We start from the raw sequence: 14,386 nt of genomic DNA on the forward strand, positions 1-14,386 counted from the left end.
GAAGAGTAAACACCTGTGAACAAAGCTCTAGGTCAGCCATCTTTTGGAGATTTTTAACTGCTCTTTGATTTAATTCTTCTTGTGTGGCAGCCTCCTCTAAGGTTCCTCTCCTCCACTTAATTTGATTTGCATACTTTTCTATGTGAGGCAACCTTATATGGTCATAACCGGACAACCTATATTTGACCCTTCTTAGGCTTATGAAGTGACCGGGGTCATATGGTTTCCAAAGGAAACTGGTTTGCAAGCCAAGGGATTCTAACATTCTATCCGCCTCTTGCCAACCTTCCTCCCTTTTGTTGTAGATAAAGTGGCCTAATTGGTTCCTGACCTTGAGCTGTGCTTTCTTGCCTCTGCCTGAAAAGTGTAGCACATCAGCATTCCCAAATTGCCTGAAGTATTCCAGGGCAAATAACCTCATTGGCACATATTTGGGCAATTTGTATGGGGGCAACTCACACCCATATATCCTGATGACTGTGTGGTTTTGGTAATAATACCAATCCCCAATGCTGTATACCTTGGATAACTAAAGGATTCTTTGCATCTCATCAGTTAGTCTTGGAGGAGGTGAGCTCATAAGCAAAGACATGGCTGGGTGGATGAAGAGGTCTATAAACTCACAGTAAGTATATGGAGAACAAGATCTGTGGTGGAAAACAGAGGACCAATAAACCACTGACCTTGGATTTCCTTGTGCATCCACTCTCTTCATCGCAAAGTGAAATTTCTCATGTTGATAATACAAAATCAGGTGGTAGATGTAGGAGGTGTATCTGAACACCCTTTCTCTTGACAAGTTCAATAGTTGCTCATGTATTTTGTCAGATATGTAGGTGGCATAGTCATAGCAGATTGGAGACTTGCCAGGGGCAAACATGAGCATCATCACCAGCACAGTTTCATCAACAAACTCAACAGAATTATAGCCCAGGATGGGACTGATCATGTCTACAAGATCCCTGCCCAATTGGTTGAGGTAAACATGAGAGATGGGAGGGTACTTCACAGTGTCAGACCCAATGTACAACTGATTTAGTTTGGTGATCTGAGCCTCTGTCAATTTAGCTCCTTGCTTAATTAGATCCATCAGTGATAGAGGGACTAATTTCTTCTCAGTTTTGAAGTGCAGCATCTCTCTGATGGCTTCAGGGGTGACATAGAAAACTACTGAACCTGAAGGGTCAATCACAGCCCTCTGAGTGGCATCATAGCAGTCAGCACATAGGTGGATTAGGTCAGGGAACTGTTTGACCTGAGGGAGCTTGAAGATAGGGAGGAAAGAATCCCAAATGCCCAATACATCTGTTCCACACTCATGTTTAATCTTTAACTCATTCAGCAAGTGAATGTGGTACTTGCTGTGCATTAGCATTTCTTCTGATATCTGATAATCCAAGTCTGCTAATGGTTGCCATTCCAATTCTCTCTGAGGGGCATTTAAAGGGGCAACATTCAAGGCTACAGGTGCTACTGGAGTATCCATAGTTAGTTTAGGATTCTGCTTATATAAGAACTGGTGTTACTGTGCAGAGCAACACAAAGGAGTATTTCTTGGAGAGAGAAGTGATTTACTTAGGAGCAGGGGATAAAATGGTAATGGCAGCAATTGAAATACTGCACAAAGCACTAATAGGGCAAATACTTGTCCTTAAAAGCTCTCCTTACGGTGAATTGGTGCAGCTTGGGTTCCCTGTTCACGACTGTGCAAACAGAAAGCCGGTTTTGTGAAAAAACTCAGGTAAACAAGGCTCAGCAGGTGAATTTCGACCTTATAGTTGCAAATGGAGGCTAGGCACAGGGGATTTTCCGGTAAATTATGTGTTTTTCACTCTTTTAAGTTTTGTTTCAGACAATTCTGGACACAACCGAGCACAGGGGAGGTAAATTTGATAAATACCTGGTAAATTTGCTTGGCAATGGTGACAATGCAGGTGGATTTGGCGCGCCAACGGTATCCAGGTCGAATTTAGCAGGTTGGCGATAGTTTGGACGTAAATTACATGTAGAGGAAACAAGAGTTGTTTTTGCGAAAAGTGTAAAAAACACGGTTTTTTGGCCAAAATATGGATTTTTTGGAACATTGGTGCTTTTTTTGGATGACGTCAGCATGACGTCATCAGGTGGGGTCAAGGTGGGATGACGTCAGCATGACGTCATCGAGTGACGTGGCGGCCTGTAAGTGGTCCACAGGTATGGTGAGGTGGCAGACAGGTGGAGCAAATGGCTAACGGGGCGCTGACACGGCGATGACGTAGCGGTGACGTGGTAGTGACGTTGGCAAGGCGGGTTGGCAGAAACCGGACACAGTAAGCGGTATCATATCGCACCGCTTATTATACGGAGGCAGAATTGTCAGAGGGGGCTCCGATACGATGTGGGGGTGACGCGTGGCGGAGGCCTGACGTCACCCTCTGACAAATATCGGAAGCTATCTTTTGGACGTCGAGCCCATTCCGATATTGATGAGGGCCGTTGGATGAAAAGGGCCCGATTCGACGATCGACGAATCATTGAGCTGCTAGGTGGATACGGGTACGGGCGAGGATTAAACTAATATTTTCTTTGGTAAATGCGCCCGGCGGGGACCTTAGAACATTGGCGCATTTGCGTTGTTTTTTCAATGTTTTTTTATAAAATCGTGCATAGCGCCCAGACTTTGGATAAATCGGAAAAAGTGGGTTTTCATGCGTATTTTGCAATTGAGCAGGTTAAAGGTGAAAATGGGTTTTTTACAAGGTTTTTTAGCAAATGAAGGGTTAAATGGGTTAAATGACTTCTGAAGGGGAAAGAGGGGTAAGGCTTTGGGTTCTCAAACTGACCAGATGTCAATTTAATCCCTAACAGTGAACATATGGCTATAATGCCAAGGGGAGGGATATTTATACAATGCTTGGGGTTTATACACCATAGTGTTATAATAGTAGGGAAAGGGTAACATAGGGGATTTAGATAATAGAGGTTAGGGGTTAATATGGATGGAAAAGGTGAATGAGGAGTGATATCACTAAGTTTATTTGAAAACCACTTAGCTTAGGGAGTAGATCAAAATGAAAAGAATTTTAGACAAGAAATGTGGCTTTTAAAGGAATAAGAACCACCATAAAACCTCAAATTCTTCCATGAATCTCAACTGATGAAGGGATATTAGTAATGAATGTGAAAGGGGAAAATGGGAAGTTAGACATGCTCCTTTGCTTTGCTGCAACATGATGGAGAAGAGGACCTTCTCAATCCAGTGATATTCCTTTGTGAACAGGTTAGCACACATTCAATTGTAAGGAATGATATTTCTGCCACCCTATCTGCCTACCCATCTATTTGCCTAACATTTTTTGTTTCTTCATGGAGGGTGCACTTGGACTTGCAGACCCTTATGTGCCTTTTCTTTTGTTTGGCTTTTTCTTTTGATTTCCTATCTATAACTACCCTTATTGCTTCCAGGGTCCCAGATTAAGCAGTTGGGAACCTTACTTCTCTACTTAAGCTACTGGTCTGCCAAGATTAAACGGTTTGGGCAGACTTCTTTCTCTATTCTATAACAGAAAATTGAAACATGGCATGATCCAGATTAGGCTGTTGGACCATCCATCAAAATTTAATCAACATGAAGCTATATACACACATTGTCTCCTTTTGGAAATATGGGATCTTTGCATCACCAAAGCAGAGCATATTTGGACCTTTCTTTGCCAATCATGAAATATGAAACCTATTGATATAGGTAGCTAACAGCATTAACCAGAAGGTCTAAGAAGAAAATACAATGCTTGTTTGTCTTGAACAATTCTTGCACTAGCACAATCTAACTCTCTACCTCACAAGCCAGCTCAAGCCAACACTTAGCCAATTCTGTTGCCTGCTAACCCCCTACTTTCTTTTGCAATTCCTATAGTAATTTTCCCATATTTAATTGGAAAATCCACTCTCCATAACTGCACAATCCAAACATAGGTCCTCAACTGATTGCATGCACCATCTATAAAATTCAGAAAATTATACAACTGATAGTACATTGTCCCTGAACTCTAATCTCAACTGGGTCTTCATCTAAACTGACATGCATGAATTATTTGTGAGTGAATATTTAGTTAACTGGTGTGGTACTGGTGATGCACTCATGCATTACTCCACTACTAGACCTCTACTAGTTCCTCTAACAATTAGAACTAGTTTAACTGACTATAACTCAGTCAGACTGAGTTATCTAATTACAACTCAAAAGAACTCAACCTAGGCCCCTAAAATTTAGGAATCACTCTACATGACTCCAGATAGACTTCCAACTCAAATTTCCTAATTCAATTAAGTCAGTTTAACTTAATTAACAATTACAAGTTGCTATGAGAATAGAATTTCGATTTAATTCACAATTTAACGCAAGGAAAAATTAAATTGGAATTTATTGTTGTTATTTTTAACAGGTATATCCCTCAGGTGGCAAGCACGAGACATGAAACTAACACGATGTCAATGAAAATCCCAAAGCCTAATGAGCAAAGCGATTGACCAGGAGTAGGAAACAACAATGAGGAGAAGCGGTGAAACCTTGAGTGCCATAGAAACTCAAAACCCACGTAGAGAGGGAAGCAGAACCCCAAGCCCCACATAAACCTGAAACCCACCACACAAACACCAAACATAGAGAGCATGTAAGGAAATGAAAAAAAATACCAAGTAACAGGTCAAAGGCCACAAGCATCATGGACGTGGAGGTTTGGAACCATGGATCCATGGCAGCTAAGGTTCCAGCTGCCCCACTCCCAAGACCATGCAATTGAGGTTATTTTCAAATTTATATATAGTTTAGAATTATGCTAATTGGGGTGAACTCACAACAAATCATACTCTACTCATGCGTGTATGCCACCTTGTTTCTCTTTTATACCAATTGTGATCCAGGCGTATGCATAGGCCATTTCAGTGTATGACCACATGAAATCAAAGAATTTGTATGAAGTACTAGAAATAAACCCCAACACAACTACAAAAGATAGAAAAAGGGCTTATAGAAGGCTAGCCAGGGAGTTCCATCTTGATCACATGGCTTCTCCTCACGATAAAAATATGAACACCCAAATGTTTTTAAGGATACACAATGTGTATGTCACTTTCTCGAATCCAAATGACTGTGCGAAATATCACTGCTAGTGTTCAGATCCACTGTGGGTGCCCATTACATGGAAAACTTTAGAAATTAACAACAAAAATGCACAAATGTCATACATAGTGCCAATTGTATTCTATGTGCAAAAGAATTGAATCATTTCTTGAATTGTGCATATCATCCTTGCATAGGGGCCATGCTAATATTCTTTGTATGCCATCCTAATTTAAATTTTTATATAATCATAATTTAGATTTATATAATTTATTTATTCATCACTGTAGATTATATATAATAATATATAAATTTTAATATATTTATAGAATTAAGTTAGAAAAGTTAATCATTTGAATTATAATATATAACTAATATTAATTATTTAATATTTTTATTACATTATAAATGTTAGGTTATATAATAAAAATATATATATATATATATATATATATATATATATATATATATATATATATATATATATATATATATATATATATATATATATATATATATAACTTGTCGAACTTCAAGTCGAATTTTAACATATAGATTCTTATTGTCATTTTTTTTTAATTTCAAGGTTCTCGAATTCAAACATGACCTCAAACAAGGTAGCTTAGCCTATGACGATGATCTCACTTGATTTTGAGGGTATGTTTAAAATGCTTACCCTAGGTGCACCTACCATCCCTTGAGGGATTGGAAGAGATTTCTCCAAAACTTCATAAAGGACATCTAGCCCCACTTAATGATCATTTTGGGCACCAAAGCCAAGACGTTCACCACCTTTTTAGGAGCATTGACCTGCGGATATATTCAACACTAATGATGAATTTCTCCTCTCCCTCCAAAGCCTAAAATGTTATACATTTAGACTAGGATGTTACTTAAAGAGATGATGTACCCCAAAGATAACATGACACCCCCAAATAGCATTTTCTCTTCTTGATGGCCATTTCCTTGTTGCTGAGATGATTTGATGATGATGATGACTTGAGACCCCTTTGGATGGGATAATACATTTTCCTAGATAATGACATCATGCCATAGTCTTTTGAGGTCCCCTTCATGTGGACTTAAGTAATGACGTAGGCTTGTTTGATGATGAAATGTTGAACATGAGGTTTTTATTTAATGATTGGACATCTTGTTGATGAGGAGATGGCATTTTTGAGTGAGGACCACTCTTTTTGACCCACTTATCACACATTTTGATGGTGATATTCACTTTTATAGGATGAGGTAACCCTTGGATACCTTTTTAATCACATGTGTGGGTTAAGAAGAGGCTTATTGCCATGTTTTATCATTGAGATGACCATTTTTTAGGTCAGTTTGTGACCTACTTAATGTGTAATCACATATTTTATTGTTTTTAGGGACTCTAGTCAATTTTACTCCTAAAATGACTTGATTTCCCTCCCATAAATAGAAGGAAGTTTATTTGGAGAGAATCATTATAACGAACTCATTTATCTCTTAGAGAGTGCACATTAGTAGATTGTTTTTCTCTTGCATGCAATGGAACATTGATGTGGCAAATTGTCTTGGGGAAGATATTGTGATTGGAGCGAATTTTCAAATTTTCTCCTGGATGATGATGTCATTCTATCTTGATATTGTAAAATTTTATTGTGAGTACCTTCTTCCTTTTTGTAACTTTCGTAGAATTAGGGTTTCGTTGAAATTTTCACCATATTTGTTAAATCTTTTATGCCTTTAACATCTCCTATTACAAAATTAGCATCTAGTTTCAATCAAGGAATCTTGGTATATAGCTTCCTTGACTTCTTTTATCTTCAGTTGACTAAAAGTCGCTAGAGTTTTGATGAAGAGAAACCTCTTTGTAGCATTTTTTCTCTCATAACTCATTCTAATCAATATTTCTTCCATAGACCTCACCCTTTGACTGCATTATCCCATGATTGAGAAAATGCATGAAGCCATTAACATATCAATCCTAATAAAATCTAAAATCTTAAAAAATATTTTTTATGCTTTCTAAGGAAATTTTGGGTTAGATTACGACAAAATCTACATTTAATAACATTAAATACCTTGGAACTCATAGTCCTAGGGTTAGGCTTTGAATATGATCAATTGAAAAAGCAAAATTATCATCTTTTGTGCATTTTTAAGCTACTTTTTTAGGATTGATGTCTATTGTTTCATGGTTATTTTATGCATTTTTCAACCTTAAACATATTTCAATAAATTTGGAATTAAACAATGGATATGGAATTTCAAAATAATGATTATTACAACCTATTTACTTATTTACTCTTTTAATAGCTCTTGTTTGCTTATTATCATTTATAGACTATTTTTTTATCGTTCTCATAAATTTTGCTTGTTGTAAATTGTGCTTCTAAAAAACCCTAATTTATAACATCAACTCGTAATTTGAAGGTAACATGTGTTTGGGATCTATCTGATCCTCTCCAATACCATTCAATACCTTTAGATTTAGCCATAGGTCTTTTGAAATTCTTCCCTTGAATTATCTCTCCTCTCACCTATGCCTTCTATATTGAATATCATATTTGGGTGTTTTATTTAGCAAAACCCTTATGGGCTATTTATCTTTGGAGTTCTTGTGTTATCTAATCTCTAAGATTTGTTGGGGAAGCTATTAAAATTGGAAACTAGGGCCAAATTCAACCTTAGGAAAACTCATATGATGGAGATGATTATTGCATTAGATTCCTCTTTCTGAGAGGTACAATTTTGATATAAAGATCATCTCATTCTAACAAGCAGAAATGGAACTATGAATTTATTTCTCCTATGATCAAATTGTCAAGGTCGGCTCCAGTCAAATGTAGGCTCATGAAGCCCAACAGATGTGTCTTTTCATCCTCAACGAAGTGTATAAATAGGAGAGACTTTTCCCTCATTTGGAGATCATCTCATCACAACTTCTCTCTCTTGATTGGGTCGTACAACATTGGAGGCTTCTCTCTTCTTCTTTGCATGTGTGGCTAGGCATCTTTCTCTCTACTTCGCACATGTGGTAGGAGACCGAGTCTTTCTAGGCAGATCAGGCCATTATTTCAAAGCGTTGACCAGGGGATTTTGACTAGCGTTGACCTCGGTTTTTGGGCCAGAATTTTGATTTTTCTAGGCCACATTTATTGGCACAAAAATCGAGGCATTTGGAGTGGTTTGACCAATGTTTACTTTAGGTTTGACTTCAAAAATTACAACAGACTTTCTCTCTCCTTTGACTGGGTTTGACCAAAGAATTTGAGCTGATTTGAAGGTCAAATTGAACTACTGATTGGAGGACATTTTTGGGTAGCTTTGACCACTGTTGACTTTCTAGTTAGTGCTGATTTGACTACTGATTTGGCAGATCTGTTTTGGGCTTATATTTGTACTCTCTCTCTCTCTGTTGAACTATTGAAGAATAATAAGAAGATTTGATCAAAGGGTTTCCCCACGTTGGGGTTTGTCCTTGACATCCACCATATCTTGTGTCCTCTTGTCTTGGCTTGTCTTATGTATATGATTTTATGTTCTATATGCATTTACTATCAATGTTTATATGTTAATGTGATTGCTACTGGATATAATTGGAATTTGTCATTGGGATGCTAAAGGAAAATTGAAGAAAATTGTCTTAAGCATAGAACAAACCATTGTTATCTAAAATTAACAGAAGCCTTCCTTGTGGGGATAATATTCATCCAAAGAAAAATAGGGGAATAGTTTCTAATGTGACAATGGAGGTTGATCCCATTGTTGCCCTTAATCTAGAATGCTTAACAAGGTTTTCACACTCAGTTGATAGATTTTGCGGCAACATGGCCCAAAACCATCATCTCAAACCTTTTGAAAACCCACCATTCTCTTGTTGGTCTCCTTAAGAAAAGGGCATCCTCAGAGCTATCATGAATTAATAAGTACCTGGTGCAAGCACTAAAATGCTCCATAAGGATAACATCACCCAAAATGGAGTGAGAAATGTATGGGTACAAGTCAAGGAATAGATCCCATAGGAAATAACTTGGACTACGAAGTTCAATAAAGGTAGAGAAAGTAGCAAGTCACAATGAAAATGTCTTAAAATAGAGTAGTACCTTGACCTCAAATCCACATGAATATGGTGTGCTCTTTTGAAGCAACCCCTAAAACTTTGTCTAAAAGGGAATTGGTAACACATGGTACACCTCCAAATCCCCTTAAGCCACTGGGATGATGAGTTCCCTCTTTGCAAGCTAAAGTCCAATGTTAAGCTACAATTTTCATCTCTTATGATGTAAGGAGATGTGTAATGTAATGTGCCTTCTTAGCTCTATCTACCAAATTCTATACATTAATAATGATTGACTAAACCCATCAACTTCTTTTTTCATAAACATTTATTTTATTGCATCAAGAGTAGCTTTTATAATCTAATATATATGGGATTTGAAAAAAAATCGATAATATTTATAACAATTAATGTTAATAATACTATATGTTGGGTACATATACATACAAATCGAAATATCCCTCTTTTCCTAAATACCACAAAGATGTTAGATCTAAGACTTTTTTGATCCATAATGTAGATATAAGTCTTTTGGATTAATCACATTGTTAGGATTTGGTCGACGTTTCAAACCAACTAATGTGGTTCATCGTGAGGACAAGGTGAGAAATTGCGAAATCGATCCATCAGAAGGAATAAATAGTAAGGATGCATCATTGCCCAAAGTTGGCTGTTAAAAATTAGTTGTTGGTAAATTAGTTAATAGGTACTATTTATTCCTTCTAATTGATGGATTTCTCACCTTGTCCTGAGGATGAATCACATTAGTTGCTAACTAAGTATTTTCTCTACCTATTAACTAATTTACCAACAACTAATTTTTAACCGCCAACTCTGGGTGGATTTTTCACCTTGTCGTGAGGATAAACCACATTAGTTGCTCACATTAGTTGGCTCAAAACGTGGACCAAATCCTAACATTGTGATTAATCCAAAAGGCTTATATCTATACCACAAAGATGTTTGTAAGAATTTTACATAATAAGAAAACTTCTATATAAAATGATAAAAAGAAAGGAATATCATATTCATAATAAATAGAAACACTTTTAAATAAAGAGAGATATTTGGCATATCGATATCTTTATAAAACTGTACTTAGAAGGTAATATTCATATTAAATGGTGAAAAAAACTTGCAACTCAAGGTAGTCAATTCTTCTTATAGGGATTTGATTGATAAGTGAAAAATGGATATAGAATGATACAATTTAAGCTAACATGTGAAAAAGAGACAACAACAACATTTATTTTAGTTTATAATTTATAATATGTTTAATAATAATTAGAAAAAAATGAAAAATAAAAAATCATTGGTTACAATCCATCTTAACTTGACAACCATGGGAAGGTCTAAATCATTAAAGGCATAAATCTTCAAATTTCTGCATTCCAAACCACTTTGATGCGAGAAATCCCAAATCATTAGAAAAATAAACTTTCAAATTTTTACTGTTAAAAATATATATATATATATATTTTCAAAAAGACAAACCCTTCACATTGTATCATTTAATGTTAAAACAAATTTACTAATAAAATAAATTAATTTAAATCCATCTAAAACTTAATATTTTACATTCCAGAAGTTTATATTTTAATATTTTTTCCCTATTATATTCACTATGAAAAAAATATATTTATACTGCATTTTATTTCTTATCATGATTATAGGTGATTCTATAACCTCAGAAATTTAAGATGTATCTGTTATTAGTATAAAGATAAATCTAAGTGTGATTGGTTTGCTAAAGCCCTAGCTTCGACAAATATACACTCTTGTTATCCTTTTCCTCCTTTTATTAAAACCCTTGCTAAGTTTTTTCTGTACAACTCGCTTCAACGCCTTAGATTCCAATTTTGCCGGCTCTACGAGTGTCGAGCCTTGTTTGAAAATGGCGCAGTCGAAAAAACGCTCAAGAACCTATGCTGATCTGTATGATCATTTAAAAGAAGAAATACTGTCGTGGCTGCCAGTGGAATGTGTGTGCAGATTTCGTAGCGTCTCGAAGCAGTGGAATAATCTCCTGTCATCACACAATTTCATAACAAATGTATGGAGAAAGAAGCCTGCTAACATGAACCCATGGCTCGTTGTGCACCCTGTCAACTCCGATGGTTTGGCATACTGCTTCTTCACACGAACCTGGAAGACGACCTCCTCCATCTTCATTGAAAATGCAAATAATGGAGAAAACCAAATCTTGGGATCAGCCGCAGGCTTGTTCTTGCTAATAACTGCACCATTTTTATTTGTATGCAATCCTCTTACAAGAACTTTGCTAGAACTCCCCTCTATTAAATGCACAACAATTGATGTCGCAGGGATCATGGCAGAGGAGGGCGAAAGCTCTGACACATACAAGGTAGTAGTGGTGGGCATATCAAGTCTTCTGAATGCGCATTTAATAGAAATATATGATTCCAAGGACAAGGCATGGAGAATTGCAATGCAAGTGCCAAAGGAGAATGCCATAATGATGGGTCGGGGGACCGAAATGGTTTTCTGTGGCGGTTTCATGTACTGCTTGATGAGTACTGTTGATTATGATGGCTACAACGTTCTGGGCCTTAACATCAGAGAGGGGACTTCTTTCTCTACACCTTTGCCAGAGATGGCTAATGGAAAGAAAACTTGCCCCTATCTGGTAGCCTGTGGATCGCGACTTCTGTTGTCAAGGGGCATAGTCAAAGCAGGGGAGCAGCTCCTACAGGAGTTGATCATATGGGAGTTTGAGAAGGTGAAGGTGGAGTCCTCATCTTCCTCATCATCAGGGTGGAAGGAAATTACCAGAATGCCTCCACCCTTATGTGAGGGTGTTAACAGGACTATATTTTTTGCTGAATTGCCATTTATGTGTTGCGTAGGAGTTGGGGATCGTGCCTGCTTTGTAAGTAATGAAGATCCTCTAGTGATAGAGGTGGTTGTTTACAATGTTGGTGAAAAGACATGGAGCAGTCTTCCCAGCTGTCATTTAGATGAGGAAACTGGTCGCAAGGTATTGGCAGGCAGTGTTACGGCCTTTGAACCAAGGCCAGACATGAGGGTTCTGTGAAGCCTGGTATGAATTTCTTTTCCTTTACATCACCACCTTGTAACGTTTTAAACATGATTTCTCTCATATTTAGATCTATATTTTTCTCTCCAAAGTTGCCTTGCTCTGCAATGTTCTTTGATATCAATAGTGATACGAACTTGTTTTATTTTGGTAATTAAAAGATGTTTTTAATACTTATCACTGATTTAAAAAATTTATTACAAAACTGGGGTGGCCAGAGCCAATCCCCCTGTTGTGGTTTGGAAGTGGCTTTTAAAGCTTTTATGCATGATATTCTAGCCATCTTTACAATGGCATGATATGAATTTCTCCCATATATATTTCTGCCCTGTAACAAAATTTGGCCTCCTAATGGTTGGACTGATTTGCTTTCTAGAGATCAGATTGATTTGCTTTCTAGAGATCAGATTGAAGCTGCACTGGATAAACAATAGAACCTGCATTTAAAATCTGAATCTTGGAGAGAACTGGGCACGATGTTAAACCATCCAAGAATGGATGACCCAACCCTTTTGGAAGAACTCTATTGCACACTTACTTGGCACAATGTTAAACTATCCAGAATGGAAAATCCAACCCTTTTGGAAGAACTCCGTTGCAAGCTTGATTTAAAATCCAGAGCCAAATAAAAAAGCGGAGGCCATAGAAGTGCACTGTGTAATATCCACAATGCCATAGTCTAATGACGCCATGGTTTCACCCAGACAATAATGGGAATTCTAGCATAATTTTGAGAAAATCTTGCAATTTTTTGGGCAATCTGGGTTACAGTGTCAAAATTTAGGGTTTGGGGTAGCCCAGGGTTTTTGATGTTGCTGAATCTATTTTCACTTTAAAAAAATGATTCCGGCCAGAAATTTTTTGATGTGTTACAACTGTCAAACTTCAAACTTCAGTATTTTGGGTGGCCCGGCATTTTTAATGGTGCTAAATCCATTTCCATCATAAAAAACAAAACTTTCCACTATAAAAGAAAAACAAAGAGATTCACACATTCAGTTAAATTTTTTGAAAATTTTCATAACAAATTCCAACCAAATTATAACCTCATTAGACCACGTCCATATACAATAATCTACTTGGACTATTCAAAGCTTACTTTTTCTCATCTTGCCATTTCCTAATGCCCCTACAGTATTCCATGATTTTGTTGGGACATCTCGTTTATGCTTTCTTAACCATGATTGATTTTGATGTGACACTACGAGCTTGATTTTTTGATTTTTTTTACCTAAACAGATACTTTGCATCACTTCCTTAAAAGGCCTTGGCCTAACCAGGAGGCAAAACTTTTTAAAAATTCCAAGAATGTACGGAGCACCTGGTTCAAACCATGATAAATCAGATTTGTTTCAGAAATATCACTGTTATCTCTAATTTTCTGTGTTTTTGTATAGTCAGACAAATTGTTCTCCTAAAGCATATATTAACTAACTATATGCTTCACATTGTGCTTCGTTATGCTGTTTGGCTCTTGACCTCCTTCTCCGGACCTCCTTCTCATGTTCTGCAAGGAGATTTAGATCATTTTTACCAATGATTTATCTAACAATTTCTTGTATTCGCTGCACATGGGCAGCCTGTTGTGCATTCAGTTGCTCCCACAGGAATGCCTTTGGCCATTTCTTGTACTCCTGAGTCCTCACGCTTTGTATTGAGAAAAGCCAGATTCATTTTATATATAGGTGACGTACAACATGAAAACCCATTTTTTCAGCGATTAGTTAGTATGTTAATGCTTTAAGGAGTTAGAAGGTTATATATTCATAGGTTAGTAGCATCATCATTAATATTTATAGTAGACTATTATGTTTTATTATAATTAATTATGGTTAATTATTAGAATAATTAATGATTAGGACATATTGGTTAGTTGATCAATAATCAGGGACTGATGTAGTTTAAATAAGTCATAATTTTATTTGGAAAATAATAGAAATTCGGACATGATTTTTAGAAAATCTAGCAGAAAACCTTGAATGCTTCTGATGGTGCTAAATCCATTTCTACCATAAAAAAATGATTTAAACACTCACATAGATTTTTGAAAGATTTTTTCTTTCTAGCGAGAAATTCATCATTTGGGTGAAATTGTGGCCTCGCTAGACAATGCCTAAATGAATTGTGAGTTTGTGGATCAATCATTAAAAGGTATGTTGGTTAGTAGGTCAATGGTGAGAGTTTT

At 36.6% G+C, this 14,386-nt stretch overlaps 1 protein-coding gene and 1 pseudogene across 1 annotated transcript; one reads left to right on the top strand and one right to left on the bottom strand.

The window, feature by feature from the left end:
• Window positions 1-5,252: 5,252 nt before the first annotated feature.
• Window positions 5,253-5,362, bottom strand: LOC149267080 (U6 spliceosomal RNA; annotated as a pseudogene).
• A 5,675-nt stretch (window positions 5,363-11,037) lies between these two features.
• On the top strand, window positions 11,038-12,198 carry LOC149267081 (F-box only protein 6-like). Its single transcript, XM_089410145.1, has one exon. The coding sequence runs from the start codon at window positions 11,038-11,040 to the stop codon at window positions 12,196-12,198; it is 1,161 nt and encodes a 386-aa protein (XP_089266271.1).
• The last annotated feature ends 2,188 nt before the right edge of the window (window positions 12,199-14,386 follow it).

Source organism: Pinus tabuliformis, chromosome 6, assembly GCF_031772625.1.
Source record: "Pinus tabuliformis cultivar Carrire ecotype Pingquan chromosome 6, CPIR1, whole genome shotgun sequence".
Classification (NCBI taxonomy): Eukaryota; Viridiplantae; Streptophyta; class Pinopsida; order Pinales; family Pinaceae; genus Pinus; species Pinus tabuliformis.